The sequence below is a fragment of the Petromyzon marinus genome, chromosome 55, assembly GCF_048934315.1.
Source record: "Petromyzon marinus isolate PM22_M1 ecotype Great Lakes invasive population chromosome 55, UKy_Petmar_22M1.pri1.0, whole genome shotgun sequence".
NCBI lineage: Eukaryota > Metazoa > Chordata > Hyperoartia > Petromyzontiformes > Petromyzontidae > Petromyzon > Petromyzon marinus.
This window is the reverse complement of record NC_133721.1, coordinates 6,534,157-6,557,074: the sequence shown is the minus strand read 5'-3', so window position 1 is coordinate 6,557,074 and position 22,918 is coordinate 6,534,157. Positions and strand designations below refer to the sequence as shown.

The window sequence follows — 22,918 nt, the reverse complement described above, 5'->3', positions numbered from 1 at the left end:
GTGTGTGCGGTGTGTGCGGTGTGTGTGGTGTGTGTGCGGTAGTGTGTGTGTGGTGTGTGTGTTGTGTTGTTTGGTGTGTTGTGTGTTGTGTGTGTGGTGTGTGCGTGTGTGCGGTGTGTGTGTGGTGTGTGTTTGGTGTGTGTGTGTGGTGTGTGTGTGGTGTGTGTGTGTGTGTGGTGTGTGTGCGGTGTATGCGGTGTGTGTGGTGTGTGTGCGGTGGTATGTGTGTGGTGTGTGTGGTGTTGTTTGGTGTGTTGTGTGGTGTGTGTGTGGTGTGTGCGTGTGTGCGGTGTGTGTGGTAGGGCAGCCTAAATGTTTCTCACTGGTGAAGATGTTCCATTAGGGGGGGTCCACGTTTCGCAAGTAAAGAGTAGGGAGGGCACGACTGTGGCCGAGAAGACCCGAAGCTACGTGTGGTGCGACAGCCGAGGTAGCTTTATTAATACCGACTCCGATTGCCTGATTTCAAGTGGCAAGGTATTCCTCAGTTTGGGTGCCACGCTAACAAAAGCCCGATCATCAAAAGTGCTGAGCAGTTGGAGATCAGAAGATCTTAAGGACTTTGGTGAAATATATAAATGTATCAGTTCCTGCAGGGGATTTTGCCTTTCGGGGCCGTCCATAAATGACGTCACGCGATTTTGGCCGATTTTTGACCCCCCCCCTCCCCCCCTCATCACACGGCATCACAAAAGTCAGACCCCCTTCAAATATGACGTCACAAAGCTCTGCTACCCCCCCCCCGCCCCAAAACCATATTTCCATTTTAAAAATAAAACATGCTTCAAATCGCTTTAAACTATTGTGATTGTAGTGCGTATTTAATGTGGCGCTGCACTCTGATGTTGTAGGAGAAAACACGTATTAAAAAGGAGGCATTGGAAAGCTGAAATTTAGCATAAAATTCATTTGAAAATATTCAAAGTCTAACTAAAACTGCAGATGTTCAGATTATTATATTGAAATGCTCTTGTAATTATAAAATATTAAAAGCAATTATAACTGTAAAAAATACCTGAAACTTTGTAGTAGAACGAAGCAAAATGGAGAGTACAATTATAAAAATCAGTCATTCCACAGAATGAAAAGCCCTGGTAGAATCATAAAAATCTAAATGTTTAATAACAATCATTGAAAAGATTTACAAAATATATGCTTCTACATTCTCCCATGGAGAAGCAAAATGCTTCTTCATGGAATAAATAAAAGGTGACCTTTGTAAATTTAAATAATCAAATAGTTAATAATGAAAATTAATCTAAATTAGTGTTGTTATAACAATTCCTTTGTTTATATTTTTTTTAAAGTTGCGCATTTTGATGTGACGTCACATTCCTCAAACCCCCCCTCCCCCCCTCGTCACACATCGTCACAAATATCTGACCGCCCTCCCCCCCTCCCCAGGTGTGTGACGTCATTTATGGACGGCCTCTAATGTGCAGTAAGCCCTTCAAAAGCTTTATAGGTCAACAGCATCAGTTTATCTTCCCATTCCGTCCCGATGAATCGGAAGAAAAAATAAAATAAAATACATTTACCGGTACGTCTTCCGGTTGGAGGCGGCGAGGCCACAGCGAGACCGAGACATTCGTTGGCCAAGTTTGGGAATTCTGCCGTACATGCCTCCCGTGACTAAAGCAAGGCAACTTCACCGGCACCGAGGCTCCCACAAGGCCACGCGGGACGGCGTGTGGCACGGGCGAGCACAACGCCTTTTAAAAGCAACGGCGCGGCCGCGCCTCCCTTGAATAAATTCCACACAGCGGGGCCCCGTGCCAACCACGCCGCGCGTCTCCGTGACGCGCGGCAAATCGAGGGCCTCGCGGAGAGATGCCTATAAAGAGAAGTGCACTGGCAGACGCGCAGGAGACCGGCTGACGGGGGGGAGGGAGACGTAGACTTTGGCACGGCTGACGTAGCATGCCGCACATGGACATAGAGAGAGAGAGGATAAAGCTACAGTTGCACACAGAACTGACATTGATGCCTAGCGTTAATAATACTTTCATTTTGAACGGCGTCATTCATGGCAACAAGCATCCCACAACGCCGCACATTTATTGTACGTGAGGAGCAAACCCCATCTTCGCGGCTGGCTACGCGCGGCGCGTAAGAAGCCCAGCACACAGGCACGCATGCGCACCGAGCGAATGAAAACCCTGCTGCCGAACAAAATGGGTAAACATATTGAGAAGTCGCACCCAAAGCACGAACCTCGGACTGAACGTTGGCTCTCACTGAACCTCCTCGCCACGGTGCGGCCCCCAAGAGAACACGCTGCTGCCCCGTGGTGTCGCCGTCGCGAGTGCAGGCGGTGCAACTGCACGGGGGAGGGAGCCGGATGCCCCCCCACCTTCTTACCCCCCCACCCACCCACCCACCCCACCCCACCCCCATTTTATTCCTTGCACCAGATGGACCGGACGAATGAACAGACAATAAACATTGACACGCAGACATAGGAACGAGCTAACAGACGAGCAGGGGTTAACAAACCGACGTAGGAAAACGCGGAGAGACGCGGGAACAGTGACGACGGTCCGGTGGTGCGCTGACGACGGTCCGGCGGTGCGCTGACGACGGTCCGGCGGTGCGCTGACGACGGTCCGGCGGTGCGCTGCTGTGCCGCAGGCTGCAGAGCGGCATGAACCTGCAGATTTGCTTCGTCAACGACAGCGGCAGCGACAAGGAGAGCGACGCCGACGACAGCAGCAAGACCGACGCGAGCCCCGACACCCCCCTCTCCCCGGTGGTACGTCACCCGTCGCGCGCACGCGACGCCGCACGTGGGGCAGACCACTGTCGGCATTTTGGGGGCGTGGTCACTCGGGCTTGGCACGGTTTTTCTCGCACACGGACGGCGTTGTCTCGCGAGGTTCGGGTTGACCGCAGCCTAATGGCCGTAAACGCGGCGCATTTCCTCCGCGTAAGATTGTTCCCAAATTATCGGTTCAGCGGCAGTAGCGGTGAAATGCGAGTTGAGCTGAATAGTTATTCTGCACGCAGGCTTTAACGACCAATATTTTTAATTCATCATTCGTTTGTTTTGGGACACGATGCACATTTCTACTCGACGTAAGACGAAAGAAAGCGATTATGAATCTAAATAATAATAATAATGAGAGTAAATAAATGTGGCCGCGTAGGTTTTTCGCGGTTGTGCCGCGGAGATTTGCTTGCGGCTTGCGCCCCCGCGTTGCCAGGTACGATGTCCGGCGTGTCGCTCCACGTTCTGGAAGCTTCTTCGGGAACTTGACCACCACAACGAGACGGCGGAAACAAGACGGATGGCCGAACAAACCGCTCGCACGCGACTGTTGTCCTATCCCCCGCGCCTCCCATCGGCACGGTTGGCTACGTATGGCGCGGGAAAAGCTCAACGTACACTGATGGGAAAAAAATGTTGCCCGGCGGAATATTGCGCAAATGTTCCGAGTCGCAGCGTCGCTGAACCATCATCACGAGGACGCCGGTCATCCTCGCGAGCAGCGGCTTCTGGCTGTCCGTCGAACAAAGGCGGTTCACCCCAATCGCGCACTCTCAGGCGCGCTTCTGCGGCCGCCTGGAACGCTCTTCCTTCCGATGTTAGGAAGTCACTGGGAGCTGTGATGCACTTTAAAATCGAGAATGAAAACTCACTTCTTTAAGAACTGCGTTTAGTTGTCTAGCTTGTTGTCCTTCTCCCGCACCTCCGATCAGCACGGGTGGCTACGTGCGGTGGTGCGAACAAAGTTCAACATATATACATACGCGCACAGTGGCACAATGAAGCAAACTGAGTTCGCGGATTGGCTGACCTGATGATATTGGTTGAAGGTGACGCGGATTGCGCCACTCCTAACCCCGACAATAACTTCAAGAGTGGGGGTCCAATGTCCGACGGCTTGAGTCGACTAAGGCCCGTAGAGCAAAAATCCACCAGCGGTGAGGGGGATCGGAACCAAAGACCCCCCGTCCGCCCCCCGAGGACGGAGACTCAGAATAAACCCATGGCCAGGTCGAGATTACCGTCGCACACCGCCACCGCTCGCCGAGCCTCCGCAGCTTCCGTCCGAACCGCGGGCGGCAAGGACGGGGCCCGGTTCGCTCTCACGACGGCAACTTCTGGAACGTCGAGCGGCGTTATCACCGAACTACGAGAGTGAGTGCAACGGCACCGACGGCTCCGGCGGCGGCGGCGGCACGCTCCGTCGTGCTCGCGCGCCCGGATCGACGCGGCTCGGGACGACGCGCGTGGCGTGGGGAGAGGGGGTGCGGGGGGTATGGGAGGCGGGGGGGGGGGGGTGGTGGTGGTTCTTTTTTTGGCGAGCCGAAGGTTGAAGGCATCGTCAATAACGGCCGCATAATCGGACCGTATGTCACGGGTCCCTGCGTTTAATCAGTGCCATTATTTCGAATGCTTTGTTTTATTGCCGTGTGTTAAACGCCACCGGCATGTGAGTGCGTGCGTGCGTGCGTGCGCGTCTATGTTTGCCTCGCAATGTTGCTGTTGTTGTTGTTGTTGCCGTGCATACATTATCCCGGTATTATTTGTTGGCTGGAATTCCCTTTGCGAAAAACAAAAATAAACTGGCCAAGCCCTCGTCTAGATTTGAATGCGGGCGGCGAATTAGGTGTGATACTAATACTTTACAGCCATTCATGGTCAATGCACTTGCTGGATGAAGACTGCCCCACATCGTATCGGTCATGGGTGCTGCTTGACCATGCTTCACCATACTGGGTCAGGCGAATTGGTGATGGGTGGAGAGGTAAGGAGCCCAGCGGGGAATCGGACGTCACTCATCGCCGATGTTAGCCGTGTGGCTGGGAGTCAAACCGAGGTCACCGGGTCCGTTATCGCAAGTGCGCTAACCGCTGCGCCACCGCTCCACCGCGGGCCGACGGCGACACGGTGCGACGACGGCGCAAGCGGGCTCGCGGCCCGCCCGGCGTTCGCCGGCCGGGGCCTCTCCGCGCGGCGGTTGCAATCGAGTTTCATCTCAAGCGGGTGAGAATTTCAAAGAGGCGGGGAGAATCTCGTTTTGCGAGGCTGAGCCGGGTGTCAGCGGAGCAACTTTCTTCAATTTCCCCCCCGCACCCCCACGGACCTCCGGCCCACCCAGCGGCAGCGTCCGTGCGGGACGACGACGGTTACCGCCCACGGCCGCGGCACGAGGGCGAGGGCGGTGTCTGTCTGCGGCGCGATGTCGCGTCCCCGACCGCTCATGAATCTGCCGCTCGTTTGAAGCGTTCCGCGTCGTGAGTCGGCGGCGTGGGGGGCCGATTGAAGTGGCAGGCGGGCCGGCGGGCGGGCAGCTCGCTCTTGATGGACGCGGGCGGTTGTGGTGGGGGGGCGAGGGAAAAGTGACGCGCTAATGGGATTCACGCCGTCGCCTCCCTTGCGGTGCGTGCACAACGAGCGTCGCATCGCAAGCGACATCTTAAAGCGAATCCCACCTTGAGCCGCGGATTTATGGGGTGAGGGTGGGGGTGGGGGGGGGCTTGCTTTTATTATTATTATAAATAAAGCGCACCGCGCTTGGAGTCCAGAGGTAGCCAGTTCGATCTTCCCCTGGCGGCGGTTGAATGTCATCGGGTGACGCGGAGCGCGCTGGATTAGAAAATCTGTGGAGGGAGCTGCTGAAGGTTCGAGTTGCCAAACGTCAGCCTCGAAACCTTAATGACTTGGAGAAGATCTGCAAAGAGGAGTGGGACAAAGTCCCTCCTGAGATGTGTGCAAACCTGGTGGCCAACTACAAGAAACGTCTGACCTCTGTGATTGCCAACAAGGGATTTGCCACCAAGTACTAAGTCATGTTTTGCAGAGGGGTAAAATTTATTCAAATCAATTTATAACATTTTTGACATGCGTTTTTCTGGATTTTTGTTGTTGTTATTCTGTCTCTCACTGTTCAAATAAACCTACCATTAAAATTGTAGACTGATGATTTCTTCGTCAGTGGGCAAACGTACAAAATCAGCAGGGGATCAAATACTTTTTTCCCTCACTGTATGTGTGTGCAGAACTTCTTTCGCACTGCATGTAGCCAACCGTGCTAACCGGAGTGGCAATGAAAAGAATATTCTTTATTCTCAGAGCTGGAATTTAGCTAAGCCAAGTGTCACGCTGAACTTAGTGTTTTTTTGTTAGCAGCATCATCATCACGTGTTATCCTATCGCCACATTTCTACCACACTCACCACCACCACCACACTCACCACGCTCACCACCACACTCACCACCATCACCACCATGCTCACCACCACCACACTCACCACCACCACCATGCTCACCACCATCACCACCACCATGCTCACCACCACCACCACACTCACCACCACCACCACCACCATGCTCACCGCCACCACCATCACCACCACCATGCTCACCACCACCATACTCACCACCACCACCACACTCACCACCACCACCACCATGCTCACCGCCACCACCATCACCACCACACTCACCACCACCACCACCACACTCATCACCATCACCACCACCACACTCACCACGCTCACCACCACACTCACCATCACCACCACACTCACCACCACCACCACCATGCTCACCGCCACCACCACCACCACACTCACCACCACCGCCACCACCACCATGCTCACCGCCACCACCATCACCACCACCATGCTCACCACCACCACACTCACCACCACCACCACACTCACCACCATCACCACCACGCTCACCACCATCACCACCACGCTCACCACCACCATCACCACGCTCACCACCACACTCACCATCACCACCACCACACTCACAATCATCACCACCACACTCACCATCACCACCACCGCACTCACCATCACCACCACCACACTCACCACCTCCACCACCACACTCACCATCACCACCACACTCACCACCACCACCACCACGCTCACCACCATCACCACCACGCTCACCACCACCACCATCACCAAGCTCACCAACACACTCACCATCACCACCACCACACTCACAATCACCACCACCACCACACTCACCATCACCACCGCCACGCTCACCACGACCAAAGACAAAGATCCCCCGTATAGCCTTAACAGACTGTAGGGGCAAGTGCTGTTAGCGAGCACCTGTAAAGGCCACAACGGTACACGAGGTGATGGGTGGCCAGCACCACGCCCGACCGCCTTTGTCTCCCCAGTGGCGACGTTTACACACCGCACCAGGTACTCATTTGAGGCCGAGTCGACCTAGGGGAAGCCCAGGACCGGTTCAGGCAATCGTCACCGGTGTTGGCCGTGGGCGGGAATTTAACCCGGGTTCACCGCGCAGTGTAGCGCTAACCGCTACACCATCCCCCCCCCCCCACCCCGCCTCTGGTGTTCCCCGCGCAGAGCAAGCAGAGCTCGTCGTATTCAGAGCGCGACTCTGCCGACTCGGAGGCTGGCACGGACTCGGAGTCGGAGTCCCTCGATGGGCTCGACTTCTCGGCGTGCCAGCGCAAGCTGCAGGCCGAGGCCAAGCTGGCGCTCGCCATGGCACGACCGATGGCGCGCATGCAGGTGGAGGTGGAGAAGCAGAACCGCAAGAAGTCGCCCGTCGCCGACCTGGTGAGTGAGCGCGCGAGCGACAGCTCGGCACCGCCGCAACGGCTGTCCCCCCCTGGGGCCGGCCGCAACACTGGCTCGGCCACGGGGGGATACACCGAACCTGGCCCAGGGGTCGGCAAACCAAAGCAACGCAGAAGATTAATAATATTCTTAGCTCTTTCGGTAAAGTCACGTTGAAGGGAAACAATAAAGTAATAAAATATATATATAAAACAGTAAAAATTCTCACGACGTTTCGACCATAACGCAAACGGTCGTCATCAGGTGATGATCGAAACGTCGTGAGAATTTTTATTGTTTTATATATATTTTATTGTTTTATTGTTTCCCTTCAACGTGACTTTACCGAAAGAGCTAAGAATATGAATTACTGCAGTCACGAAAGCTTTACATCAAAATTCAACACAGAAGAGCCTGGCTTGTTTCTTTCGAATTCGGTAACAAGCAACAACAAAAACAACGCGATATTTCAAGAGCCGCAATGCACCCGAATGATGACGTCACGCGCGGCTCCGCTGCCGCAGCTTGCCGACCCCTGACCTCGCCCATCCTCAACACGAGCTGAGCTATGGAACAGCGCTGCGTGTGCCCCCCCCTCCCCCCACCAGAATGCCAGATTAGGCGCAAGGACTACACTTGACCTGGCCCAACCCAAAGATAGAGTAGCCAAAGGATGACACTGATACCTAGCCCCCCATCACCAATGCTAGATTAAAAATGGAACAAAATTGTTCCTAGCCTAACCACACAACCCTAACATAGCCATAGCACTAGTGGCATAGCTATGAAGCGGTGCAACAGCAATCACCATGAGCTCAAGCCCAACACTTAATTGGCCATAGGTTAACACTCCTCCGAGTCCAACCACACTGTTCGCTTTGCTATGAGGCAGCACGCCGACTAGCCGAAGCCGAATGCCAGATGCGACCAGTGGCATACACAGGGCGCTTTAAAAAAAAAAAAAACTGTAAACACTTCCGAGAATTTGCAACAATTCCACGAGAAATGTGCTGCCGCCTCCGGGCTCTGGAGACCACCTGGAGAGGATTCCAGGCAACGCGTTGACAATGATGGCGAACAAGTGGTGACTCTTTGACTTCTTGAAGCTATTAACGTACATTTGTTATCATGTTACAGTGTGTTATCCGTTCTTTTTCCATCAAAAACGATAGTCCCATTTAAGTGTTCACATTTTTTTTTGTTAAGCACCCTGTATATATTCAATCTGCAGGCAGAGCAACTGCACAGAATGGAGGGAGCCCGAGTGTCTGGGCTAAAGACAGAGGAACCCCCAATGCTTTCCATGGTTTTAGGGCCCATGCCAACCACACCGTGCCCACCACGTGGGACAATACTGCAACGAGCACTACCCCACCACTAGCTTAGCCATCGAACAAGATAGCTGGCTAGCCATCGAGCAAAGACGGTCACCGCGTCGCGTGCTTTCGGATGTGCTTCCGCGGCCGTCTGGAACGCTCCTCCTTCCGATATTAGTAAACCACTGGGAGCTATGCACTTTTAAATCATCATCTAGATTGACAAACTAATTTATTTCCTTCCCCCGCACCTCAGATTAACGCGGTTTGGCTACGTACGGTACGAAAGAAGTTCAACATGCACGCGTGCAAGATAGCACTGCTCTTAACCCAACCCGGAAGCAATCTTAGCCACGCACTGAGGACCAGCCTGGCAGTGTTCGTCCAGATCCCGTCAGACATTGCTTGTGCTGCTCTGAGCACGGCTGTGTTGTAGCATCGGTTCCTGTGCTCGGAAAGGGGATGTCAGAGCGAAGGCAGACCCGGTACGAGTACTAATGCAACAATTTTCAAAGTCTGGCGCGACGATCGTGCGTGGACGCGCGGGTTTTTCCGGGGGGGGGGGGAGGGGGGGGGGGTGTCACTGAAAGGGGATCATGAGGCCCTGGGCGCTCGCACTCGAGCGTGCTGCTCGGCGAACCCTAGTGAATCCCGGAACGATGGCACAAAAGCAACAGTGAGCCGTTCGGGCTGCGATTTATCACGAGGGCCCATTTGGTTGGAGAAGGCCAATTTACGGGAGTGCATAATGCGCTTCCACGGGGGCAAGGTCCAGGCAGTCATTACGTCGAAAGACCCACCGGAGCACACCCGGCGATCAGATTAAGGCATTGCTCTGCGACGTCTTGCGGCGTATCAATGCGGCGTAATGTACGAGAGCGAATAAACGATCGCGCACGCCGCCCTGGGGGGCCCTTGCAGATAACGCCGACGATTCCGAATCGTAGAAAATGAGGGGGCCGAGCGTGAACGGAGCGCAAGGGGGAACGAATGGCCGCACCCCCTCCCCGCCCCTCCCCCCGAGGTACCCCGGCGCTCGTGTCGTTCGGCGATGCCGTGGGGTTTATCGTCTTGAGGCTCGCAGGTGGCTAAAGGGAGCACGGCGGCCGGTGCCGGTCGGGACAAGGTGATCCATTTGTAGGTACCCCGCCAGAACGCCTCTCCGAATTAGATTCGTGTGCGTTGGACTTCTTTCGCGCAGCGTACAATCATCGGGACCGGTCCTGGGCCTCCGCTAGGTCGACCCGGCTTCGAATGAGCGCCTGCTGCTGCGTGGAAATTGTCGCCACTCTGGGGGAACAAAGGTGGCCGGGAGTGATGTTGGCCACCCAAGCTCTCGCGTGCCGTGCCGACCTTCATCGGTGCTCACTAACAGCACTTGCCCCCCCAATACCCCCAAGCCCCCAGATACCCCCTAGCCCCCCCTGATACCCCCTAGCCCCCCCGATACCCTCTAGCCCCCGCGATGCCCCCTAGACCCCCCCCCGATACCCCCTAGCCCCCCCTGATACCCCCAAGCCCCCAGATACCCCCTAGCCCCCCCGATGCCCCCTCGCCCCCCGATACCGGCGATGCGTTGCCGAGTGCCGCTTTCGAACACCGCCGCCGCCGCCGCAACCGCCAGCGCCGCTGGCGGAGGCTAATTAAAACTCGCTGAGCATGATCGCCGCGCTAAAGAGAGAGAGCATCTCTCGGAGAACTGTAGCGACACGACCACCACTGTAGTGACACGACCACCACTGTAGTGACACGACCACCATTGTAGTGACACGACCACCACTGTAGTGACACGACCACCGTTGTAGTGACACGACCACCATTGTAGTGACACGACCACCATTGTAGTGACACGACCACCGTTGTAGTGACACGACCACCATTGTAGTGACACGACCACCATTGTAGTGACACGACCACCATTGTAGTGACATGACCACCATTGTAGTGACACGACCACCGTTGTAGTGACACGACCACCGTTGTAGTGACACGACCACCATTGTAGTGACACGACCACCACTGTAGTGACACGACCACCATTGTAGTGACACGACCACCATTGTAGTGACACGACCACCATTGTAGTGCCACGACCACCGTTGTAGTGACACGACCACCACTGTAGTGACACGACCACCATTGTAGTGACACGACCACCATTGTAGTGACACGACCACCACTGTAGTGACACGACCACCATTGTAGTGACACGACCACCGTTGTAGTGACACGACCACCGTTGTAGTGACACGACCACCATTGTAGTGACACGACCACCATTGTAGCGACACGACCACCATTGTAGTGACACGACCACCATTGTAGTGACACGACCACCATTGTAGCGACACGACCACCATTGTAGTGACACGACCACCATTGTAGCGACACGACCACCATTGTAGCGACACGACCACCATTGTAGTGACACGACCACCATTGTAGCGACACGACCACCGTTGTAGTGACACGACCACCATTTAACACGTAGGCTTTCGCGGCCAGTATTATTCATAATAAAGGTTCTTGGGTTAGATCGCGTTATTTATAAATGTGTCACAACCCTCCACCACCCGACATGGCCAATCAGTAAAAAAAGTGTCACGTTGACAAAAGACAAATAGTTCACTTACTTTCGCCCACCGGTGTGTTGAAGAGTGGATCCACAACATTTACAATTTGAGTAGTACGACGTTTCGCTGGAAATTACATCCAGCATCGTCGGGCGATTTTCCAGAATAGTGAAGCCATCCACCTGCTTCCGGTCTTGAATAGTGCAGGATGACGTCATCCTTGTTGATCCCCATCAGGGTTCGAGATCAGAGGCGGAGGTGGGGTGTGGGGGTGTTATGCAATTATGTAATAGATAAGTAATCAGCCCCTTAGCATGTGACTCACCTGTAAGGAATTGCAATATGTGTTGTGTCTATAGCTATCACAGCGGTTGAAATTATTTGAATTCTTCTCAATTTCAATTGATTCTCTAACTAATCTTGGCCAGTAATCATTTGTTCTGCATAACACTTCAACGTTACCAAAACCAATTGAATGTCCTTGTGGGCAAGCATGCTCTGCCCCTGCTGACAGCTGTCATTGGGAGAATGTAATGTTCCTCTGGTGTTCTTTTAGTCTTGTTCTAATGTTACGTCCCACTACTTCATCGAGCTGTCATTCGTGGCCAGGTCGCTTCTGAAAAAGAGCTACATAGTTCAGTGGGCTTTAGCTGGCAAAATATATATTAAAAAAAAGTTGCTTTACTTTATAAAGCCAGTCATTGCGAGCCTTCAACTTTGCCCTTCGCCACGTTTTAATAGTCACAATTCCGGCAAAAACACGGGCAAGTAGTGGTATTCCAAACTTTCACAGCAGCTTATTTCCCTTCACACCAACATTTTGTAAACTCCCCCCCCCCCCCCACCGTGCCGGTCCAGTACATCATTTTATGCTAATTCCTTTGTCAAGGCGTTTTTTTGTTCTTTTGTTTCCTCCCACACAGCTTAAAGGACGCGACCTGGGCTTGCTGTCTTCACTCCAACGGTGTCCTCTGGACAGTCCAGTCCCTTCACCTGATGAAGGCCACTTGTGTTGTGGCCGAAACGTCGTGATTTTTTGTTATTTTATTTTTACCTACTTGACTTTACCGAATAGAACCAAAGAGTAAGGCGTTAAGCCGTTGGAACGTCTTATCGTTTCGACGCTGGGTCGTCATCTATTGAGTGCATGCGTGTCTGCGTGTGTCTGCGTGTGTCTGCGTGTGTCCGCGCGTGTCTGCGTGTCCTGCAGCTGCCACACTTGCCGCACATCAGCGAGAGCCTGATGAAGAGGAGCCTCAAGCCGGCCGACATGCAGGAGATGACCCTGGGCCAGCTGCAGGTCATCGTCAACGATCTGCACTCCCAGATCGAGAGTAAGGTCGCTCGCTGGGCAGCGATGCCCGTGGGGGATTCGTGGGTGGGGGGGGGGGGAGCTGTGGCTCCGAGGGTGGGGACTGCAGCAGTGGAAGTCAACCGCTGTTTGTGATCGTCATCATCGTCATCACCGTCATCATCATCATCGTATCCCATCCGCTGCTGATGCTTCACTGCCAGCACTCTCCACTCCCGTGCCGTCTCCTCCTCCTCTATTCCGTCTGTCCAACTCTGCCGCGCTCGTCCCCTGCCTCGGTTCGCCTGCCTCTCGTGCTGCCGCTGCTCTTTGCCGCATCGCTCTTTGGTGGCACCTCGCCGCCATGACCACGCCGTAGCCGTCGGCGTTCCTCAGGCCCACCTCCTGCTGTTGCTCCTACCCTTCGATGGGTGTTCGTGCGACCATTAAGGGGCCTTTAATGGGCAATGCAATTCCAATGAAGGCATTGTCAGTTGCCAAGGTGAAGTTAATGTATTATAGCAGGGTGCAAAGGTCTTATTGTGGGTCAGACATCTCGATGGTGTAAGCCCACCTTTAAGCTCTAAATTATAGCAGCAGTCAAAGCGTATCTGGGCAGAACTCCATTATGTGCCTCTACTTGTAAACAAAGGGATTTCTTTCGTCCATCAGACAGATTGTCTTTCCAAACAGCGGTTAAGCAAGCAGCCTGGCTCTGCGGATGAGACCCAGACGGTTATAATCTTTCTTGCTCGAACGAATGCTACTGAATAGCATTGATACACAAACAGGTTTTGTTTATATTCTTGGTTCTTTCGGTAAAGTCACGTAGAAGGGAAACAGTAAAATAATAAAAATATAAAACAATAAAATTCTCACGACGTTTCGACTTCAACACAAGCAATCATCATCAGGTGTAAAAACCACAGCAAGAAAATTTCAACAAGCAATCATCATCAGGTGTGAAAACCACAGCAAGAAAATTTTCTTGCAGTCGAAACGTCGTGAGAATTTTATTTTTTATATTTTTATTATTTTATTGTTTCCCTTCTACGTGACTTTACCGAAAGAACCAAGAATATGAATCCCTGCAGTCACGAAAGCTTTAAATCAAAATGTTTTGTTTATGTCGATACCCAGAGCCGGAGATCTGCTCACGTTGGCTCTTTACCCATACTGCTCTGCAGCAGCACACAGCGAGTTCATTTACCATCATACAGGCGGGCTCATTTCATTTTACAAGTGGCGTAATTATAATGCAGGCCGCTGGTCGTCTTTGTAAAGGAGATGATTAACTCAATGGGCCTTGGCGGCTGAAATTAAGTCTCGAGTCTGAAGTGCGACTCCAGGCTGTGGGAGACAGAAGCAGCGACACCTGTGCACCAGTGACAAAGGGCACCGTGGTGGCGAGATGTTAACTACCTCACATGGTATTCAGGCGGTCGTGGATTTGATCCCGACCCGGACGCCTATACATTTGGTGCCTCTCTGGCCCGTGGTCTCGTGGATTTTTTCGGGGTCCTCCGGTTTTTCCCTCCCGCATTTAGAATCAACGTCACGGAGTATGTGGCCGCTATCAATTCCCACGCGGTGATGAGCCAACTTCGTTGGGCTATCGTTTGGGACAATCCAGGTCACTTCTGAAAGAAAAAGCCACGGAGGTCAGCGGGGCCTTGACCTGGTGAAGTGAAACGTTTGGCTCGGTTTCGAGTGCCACCCAGCTCCTCCGCTGAACATTCAGCGGGTCGGAGTGCAAAGGCGAAATAAACGACAGACTTTTCTTTTTTGCTGTTGCTGCCGCCGCCACCGCCGCGCTATCATGGTGAGGAGTGGGAGTGGAAAGTGCTCGTGCTCATCAGCAATTGCAGGGTCATTAGGTCCATTTCGCCAATCCTGGAGGGGGGATGTGGGGCGCTCCTATTGTGGCGCCCAAACACGTTCTCTGAATTTCATTTCCGTTTGAACTCGAAGCGTAATGGGATTTTTTTTTACCGTGGCAAAAGCCGTAATTGTCGTCCGAATTAATTTGTGTGTTCCTATAACTGTTTCCAAATTCTTAATAATACTCCCGTTAACGTAGAAAGCTTTTGTTAGTGCTACCATCAGACACTGCTTCTTCTTGTTAATTAAGCGTAAAATACATGCCCCGCAACTTTGCGCAATATTGCGCCCATTGCTCGTGATTAATAATTCAAACATTTTAGCGCCACGCTTAAATATTAAAATTTATTATTTTCTTTCTCTTTTTACTTCAGAGCATCTGTTATTTTATTTTTTCATTCTGTAACCAACAATCGTCCCCCCCCCCCCTCCCTCACCATTAAAGGCAAGAATTGCAGCTCCATTGGTTTCAGCTGCTTTCAATTTATTGTCGCCATTAAACCTGGGAATTTCTGTGAGCACACGGACGGACAGATTTGACAGATTTAACGGACGCACCGGTGACATAAAACGTCCGCCGTTGCCGTTGCCTGCAATGAGGTGGCGGACGCCCAGTAAATCTCAAGAGGCTGGCCATGCCTGTCGGTGATTCCGTCGTTTAGACTGTCAAACAGTCTCGGTGGCAGGGTCACGCCCTGTCGCAACGCTCGGAAAGGAAGGCCTGGGCTCGATTCCCGATCTCGGGCGCCTCTCTGTGCGCAGTTCGTAAGTTCTGCCCCCCTGTCCTGCACGGCTTTCCTCTGGGTTCTCCATTTTCCTCGCAATAGCTTTAAAGCAAATGAATATCCGATGAAACAATAGTAAAACATGCGTGCTACTAGAGCTGGTCAAAATATCCCAATGTTGAAAGATGAAAAAAAAACCCCGCAAGATGACGCAATTGAGATTCCACATCGCCATCCGCTGCACACGGCTGCGAAACTCCCCCCAGGTGGAGAGTCGAGAGTCGCAACGAGGCTTCCCTTTGCAAACAAGCAACGTAATAATATAAACCTTAAACCTTTTTTTTTCTTCCCCGGAAGTGACCTGGCTGGCCACATATGATCGCTCAACAAAGTGACTTATCATCGTGTGGATATTTATAGCAGCCAAATACGATAAACGCACGTCGATTCTGAATGTGGAGGGGAAAAACCAGAAGATCCTGAGAAAAAATCCACGCGACCACGGGGAGAACACGCAAACTCCAAATATGCAGGTGTCGGGGTCGGGATCAAACACACGACCTCCTGCATAACAGGCGAGATAGTAACATCTCGCCCCCGAATGGCTAAGCACGTGGCGTGTAATCGAGCATTGTGGATGCGAGGGTTGTTGGATCGCACAAATGTTATGAAACATCCTTCCCGTGGCCGTCGAGGAGGAAGGGGTACAGCAGAGTGTGTATGGGATAGAGCGTTGCTCCTTTGCACGTGTGAGTTTTCTCCGGGGAACTGTCTCCCCCAACCTGTATGAATGCGCTTTAATTAGCTGATTGTGCAGCGTTGCGTGATGCAGTTGCATAAATAACACGATCTAAAAACTAAATATTCCAAACATAATTATCTAGCCAGCATGGTAGAGTAGATAAAATACACTTTATAGGGAGCTCACGAGATCTGCCTCTCCAGGAGCAATTGATCCCAGGGCCGCACCTTTCTACTTAGTCCTTTTGAATAAACTATTTAAAAGCGTGTGCTGTGGGCCGGATTTGAGCGCGCCAATTTCCCAAAGGCCCAGCAGCACGACGCAGCGCTTCCATCATCATGGCCACGGCCAGCCCTTCGCGAAGGAGGAAACAGTGGAATTAATACACGGCGCTCTTCATCGCCGTGGATCACGATTGCAGCGACACTGCTCCCCCCCCTCCCTCTCTGCCTCGTGATCTCTGTTGACTCTGCTGCTGTGCTCACTTTTTGTTTGGTGCCTTGGGTGGCAGTGGTTGGTTGGGTCGCGAGAGTGTGCGAGCCCAGCCGCCTCATCGCGCCGTTGGTTTTTTGACCGGCGAGTCACGGCCAGATGCTTGGACTCGGCCGTGCCGAGTGGCCGCAAACGAAACGCCGTGACGCGCTCGCCTCCATGAGACGTATAAATCTGGCTTGGAGGGGTGGGTGGGTGGGGGGGGGGGGTGGCCAAGCAGGGCCAGGGGCGGGGCTCTAATGACGCGGCCGACGCGTGCGCGTGACGTCGGTCGGCTCGCCGTGAGGTCCCGAGGCCGTCGTGCGCGTCCGTGAGCGGCGCGGCTCGGCTTCAGCAGCGTCATAAAAAAACAACCCAGGGCCACGCCGGGCTGGCCCGGTTGCGCTGTGGCGGGAAAAAGAGGGTGCGCGGGCGTGTGCGTCACTTGTGCGCGTGTACGTGTGTGTCGCGTGCGGTGCGTGTTTTTACGCTCCAGGCCTGAACGAGGAGCTGGTGCAGCTGCTGCTGGTGAGGGATGAGCTGCACATGGAGCAGGATGCCATGCTGGTGGACATCGAGGACCTCACCAGGGCGGTGTGACCGTCGCCGCGACCGCGACCGGTAACCCGCCGCTTCTCCTCGCCCACGCGGCTGCCTGCCAGGGGGCCGCGACGTAGCGGCGATTGAGCGCGCAGGCGATGCGTCCGTACCGGGGCCCGCTCGGGCCCGGAGGGGCCCCACCACAGCGTAGGGGAACCACCCCCCCCCCCCATCCCCCCCCCCCCCCCCCCCGCTCTCTTTCATTCCTCGCGGCCGAGGTTCGTGCCGAGATCGCTAGGTTCCCTGCCGCTGCACAGAGAGTGTCGCGGTTGTTAACGTCGCGGGCGCGTTGCGTTGAGTCGGGTAAGAATCCGGCCGCGTCGTGTGGTACGTGATCGGTACATGCCACCACCGCGGCCGGTAACCTCGAGGTACAACCGGGGATTAGCTTCAAGCCGGGTCTGCCCGGAGATCAGCGACCCCCAAAATATTTTTTCCCTCCCCCCCCTCCCCCCCCCCCCCTACTGCACAGCATTGCACCTAACTGAGGCCTCGTGTCCCGTCTGCCGTCCTGTCTCGAGGCACACCTGTGGCCCAAACTCTTGTTTTGTCAGTGAGAGATCAAGCCCTGGGTGTTTACCATTCACTGAAATGTTACGCAATTGTCGATTCTCAAAAACCGGCTGGAACCCTCGACCCTGATGGTCGACCAGGAGGGTGAGACGCTCCACTCGTAAGTCGCCCAGCGCACCTCGTTCGGGGCCACACGATGGGTGAATCCCCAACTTTGCCAACGAATCAGAATCAGGATATTTATTTATACTGCAAGAATCCGATGAGCTATGAAGCTCTTTTGCACAGATGTCCAGTAAAATGTCTCAGTCTCATGGTGGCCTCCTTACTTGTTGCCTGCAGCCAGGACAGAGAATTCAACTCTTTTCCGCTCTCCCGCATTGCCCTTTGTGGGAGCCTCGGTACTTCTTGCGACCTGAAGAAGTGCCGATAAAGTTGCTTTAATTCTAGTTTTTCTTCCGATTCAACGGAGCGGAATCGGAAGGAAAGCCGATGACATGCACACGCGCACGTCATTGGCATGAGGATGGGATTAAAGTGTTTCTTTCTCAAGGTGGCTTTTATATATATTTTATTATTTTGTTGTTTCCCTTCAACGTGACTTTACCGAAAGAACTAAGAATATGAATTACTGCAGTCACGAAAGCTTTAAATCAAAATTTAAGGTGGCTTTTGTTGCAGAAAAGAAACAACAACAACAACAACCTTTTCATGCATTCCACGCAGCAGCCAGTTTTGTTCCAATTTTATTTTCACCGTGCCCTGTTACGCAATGAACATCGTTTCTATTAATCGTTTAGATTCATCACAGCGTCCCAGTGCCTCGTCTCAGGCGGCGGCGCAGGTTGTGCGCGTGCGTGGGGTGGCCTGAGACGTTAAGGCTGAGTGAACGACAATCTTGCCGTGTCACGCGACGTGGGCCTGTCGCGCACTCCCCACGGGTGACCATCATTAGTCTGCAAACCCAAGGCTCGCTCATTTGGCTAATTGAGGTGACGGCCGCCAAGATGAATAGGAGTCACAAATTACATCTCGCTGAATCTGCGCGCGCGTGTGTGTGTGTGTCTGCGTGGAGCGGTGTTGAAACGGTTGGCGCGCTGCGCTACTAACCCGGATACCCGAGGACGATTCCCGCTCGCGGCCAACACGAGTGACGGATTATCTGAATCGGTCCTGGGCCTCCTCTCAATCTACCCGGCCTCAAACGAGTACCTGGTGCAGTGTGTAAACATCGCCACTGGGGAGACAAAGGCGGCCGGGCGAGGTGTTGGGCGCACACCTCCTCGTGTGCCGTTGCGACCTACATAGGTGACCGCTGACAGCAGTGGTTGCCGTGCTGGGCTCTTAACCTGGGCCTCCCCTCGGTTGACTCGGCTGTAAATGAGTGCCTGTTGCAGTGTGTAAACATCAGCGCTCGGGAGACAAAATTACAGCATCCCGGGACCGGCCACACCACCCCCTCCCGTGCTGTGCCGGCCTTCATAGGCGCATGTTCACTGCACTGGCCCCAGCAGTCGATAAAATGCTGTGTGTTTGTGTATATGTCACATTTACATAATTATCAATGCTGCAGTTTGCCCCCTGGGCAGATTTGGCTCAAAGGGATTCTCACCAGCTCAGCACAGACACTGTTTTCCCCTTGCCAACTGCTTAGGAAAGGCAATTAAGTGATTTAATAATAGCTCGTATTTATAATTCTCATCAGCACATTCGCCCTGCGAATATATTTTTTTTCATATGCTCTCCATTCGGGTCACTTGTATGACAAATGGCACTCTCTCTGTCTGGCCTCATTCATTATGTGCGGTACCTCCTCACCTCCAGGGCATAGTATCTTAGCCATTGCACATTTGAGCACGGTTATATATTCAAGATGTGCTGCCCCCGGTGTAACGGTCAGCACGGTGGACTTGCAATGCGGGGGTTTCGCGGCTTCGGTTCCATCTCCTCTGCGGCAGTTGACACGATGGGGCGGGTTCCTTGAATCGCCGTCTTCGCCTCTGTCCGTCCAGCGGTATAAAAAGGCACACCACAGTCAGTTGGCCGGGAGATCCGCGTGTGGTGCGGTGGGGTAGAGTGTGGAAGAGTAGGCCAAAACACCCTCGGGAGGGGCTCTCTGGAGCTCTCGCTATTAGGGGAGGCCCTTCCGCCAGCAGTGGCATGAGTAGGCAATTTCAGCGCTGCACCTTTGCCTTATACTCTGCGCACTTGTGTCACACGTATGACAAATACGCTCTTTGTCTGCTCACTGCTAGGAACGTTATCGTAGCTGTTGCACATTTAAGTACAGTTTTAGATGCATATATATTCAATGAATCATCATCATCGTCACAATCCATGGGCAGATAGCCCGGAGGTGTGCGCTGCACATTTCGTCATTTGTTTACACTTTCCTCTCCTCTGTCTTGTGCCAATACGCTTAAGTAGTGCCACATCGTTCTGGCACCAATCTCTGAAACAAAATGCATTCCTAAATCTTTACCACCTGCAAGTCTCTGGCACTCCGCTGTGCATATAACGATGCCCATACTCCAGACGTTTGGCCATTAAAATTAAAGAACAAGGCTCCCGACTGACAATTGCCTCAATTTCTAATAACATAAACTGCGATTGGGAATAACTAATGGCTTCACCCCGTTGGCAATGGATTTCCAATTACGGAAAGGAAATCAGCTCCATGCTCTGTTGTGATTCCGAGGCTTGGCCAGGTGGCCGAGAGGGCGCCCGAGGCTCCCTTTGGTTCTCGTCTCGATGTTGCGTTTCAAACCGGGCCCTCGCTCGCGTAAAAACAAAGACAAAAAAACTCGGGCCCCCCCCCCCCCCCCTGTGCTTTATGCAAAAACTTAAAACCCATCGGCGTTTCCCGAAGGTGCTGCCACATTGTTGTCCGCTTGTCTTAGATCACCATCAAAATAAATTGGAGCAAATGTGACCAACTGACAGGCAGCAGTGATGCGGTGACAGGTCAACTGTGGACCAGCTTCACCCTAATTCGGACTCATGAGCGCGGCATTGTCACCGAGGCTCAATGCTGATGGGTTTTCGTTGTCATTCACAGGTTCGATGTTTGAACTCGACCGTAAAACCCCCTGCGGAGGCTTCCCTGAGCTATCGGGGGTTTGGCAGCACGAGATAAATGTGTTACCCCCAAATCACCGCTGATGTGTTTCATTTGTTGCCAACTCGGGATGTGGCACACAAGTTGAATATCGCTGAGAAGAGGTGCCCATTGATTTAATGAATCTCAACTGGCCTCTCAGTAAGGCACGCACAGCCACACTTGCACGCTAGGGCTGCAGGATTTGCCTAGGGATTTGGCGGGCCCACGGCTGGATAGCTCGCGAGGCTGTGTGGTTTTTTTTGTAGGGTTGCCGTGATATGGCGGTGCCATGATATTTCGTGCGATATAAGGTCAATGATAATCCCCTTGTCCATTTGGTGAAATATCATTGTATCTTGGTGAGGAGTAGAGATCGCGCGATGTTATAAACTTCCCTTGTGCATGAAGCAGTCCCCCTCCTTAACCTCTTTCCATTCCTCTCTCAAAGCCTCACCTCTTATCTACTGCCCATTCCCTTCCTCTTCCCTCCACTCCTTCCCGTCCCTCCCCTACACTTTCGTGATCCATAAGTACCCCTTTATCACTGTCACTCATTCCTCAATCCTTGCACCCCCTCCCCAACTGCCATCTAAATCATTCTATTCTGTGTCATCGTTTTGTAAGCTGTGTCAAGCGCCTTGTATGAAAGCACTCTGTGTAAACATAAAATTAGATTCGATAGAAGAAGAATAAAAAGAGTAGGCCACGTTTGCTGGCGTCACGGTCCCAGATTGCCAAATTGTCAAATCGCTCGCAAGGTACCAAATTTGGGTGAAGCTACGCGGCGACATCACTCACCCCTCCCCGCTTGCTGCGTGACGACTGCAGGCGACACTCATCGGCGACGCAGAGCGACCACACGTGCGTGCTTATCGGATCGATGTAAGACGCACAGAAAATCGGAACCGTCCGTTTTTGCCGAGTATCGCCGTATCGCCAATTGCCGTTGCTCATTTTCTCTTTCCCGCATGTTTTTTTTTTTCTGACAAAATATTCACGGAGCCACGGACTCGGCTGTTAAAGCTGAAAATGCGTCGCTGTTCATTGAACGACTGCTTTGGTAAACTGTTTCTCGGAGTAATCGATGGCACGGTGGTTGTGCGTCATCGTCATCGTTGCGTTTGCTTTCGTTAAATATCTTTCACCAGGAAGTCGATATCTTTAGAAAAATGTAACGAGCGACGAAAATCACCGTGTGATGTTGATTACAAATCGCGCTGTGCGATATATCGTGGCATCGTGGTATCATAGTATCGCCATCCGGTGGCGATACACCGACACCGTGGCGGATACCAGGAGGGGGTGATGTGGGCTCTAGCCCCCCCCCCCCTGCCCACCCGAAATGTGGTATTTTATTGAGGGATTAATTGGAACGGTTTTTTTAATTGATTATCTTTCATGCAGGGCCCTATTTAAAAATGATTGAATTTTGGGGCTGTTCAGCCTCCCCCTTGGGATGTTTATAGATCCACTCGTCTAAACAAATTTTTTTAACTATTTTTATTTAAGCAGGTAAGGCCACACCGAGCTGTATAGCTCTTTTTCAGAAGCGACCTGGCTATCACAAATGATAGCTGAACGAAGTGGCTTATCACGTGGAAATATATAGCAGCCAAATACTCTTAAATGCTTGATGTTGATCCTGAACGTTAAGGGAAAAATCGGGGCACCCGGAGAAAAATCCACACGACCACGGGGAGAGAGAGACATGCAAACTCCAAATATACAGGGGTCAGGAGCGAGCGCGCGACTTCCTGCATACCAGGCGAGGCGGTTAACATCAAGGCCGCCGCAGTGCCCTGTTAGCACAGGCAGACAAACGTTACTTAAGGTCGTGAGCAGATTCCCATTGGCCCTGATAAATAGACGCGGTCCGTTTTAATGTCCACCGCGCGGGATTTTGATAGCGGATCAATTTCCCAACATTAGCCCGTGACACGCCATGCCTGCACGCACCGGGGTATGCAAGATTGGCAGAAGAAATTGGATTTCCAGTTTACGCGATCCACCGAGCAGGCAACTTGGCGACCGCTGCGATTGATTTTAAATTCCATGTCTTAATCCATATTTTAATTACTACTATTATTATTATGCTCCGCGTGGATATTGACCCGCGGAATCATTTGTACGTGAAGGTAAATTA

At 52.7% G+C, this 22,918-nt stretch overlaps 1 protein-coding gene across 8 annotated transcripts in view; it reads left to right on the top strand.

The window, feature by feature from the left end:
• LOC116954451 (schwannomin-interacting protein 1-like) overlaps positions 1-22,918 on the top strand; it is a 310,676-nt gene that overhangs the window by 276,913 nt on the left and 10,845 nt on the right. For all 8 annotated transcript variants that reach the window (XM_032974973.2, XM_032974974.2, XM_076052287.1 and 5 more), the window contains 4 exons: positions 2,632-2,752; positions 7,348-7,563; positions 12,663-12,786; positions 17,059-17,183. In XM_032974973.2, the coding sequence (XP_032830864.2) occupies positions 2,632-2,752; positions 7,348-7,563; positions 12,663-12,786; positions 17,059-17,162 (565 nt within the window). In that variant the 3' untranslated portion in view covers positions 17,163-17,183. The remainder of the gene's footprint in view (positions 1-2,631; positions 2,753-7,347; positions 7,564-12,662; positions 12,787-17,058; positions 17,184-22,918) is intronic.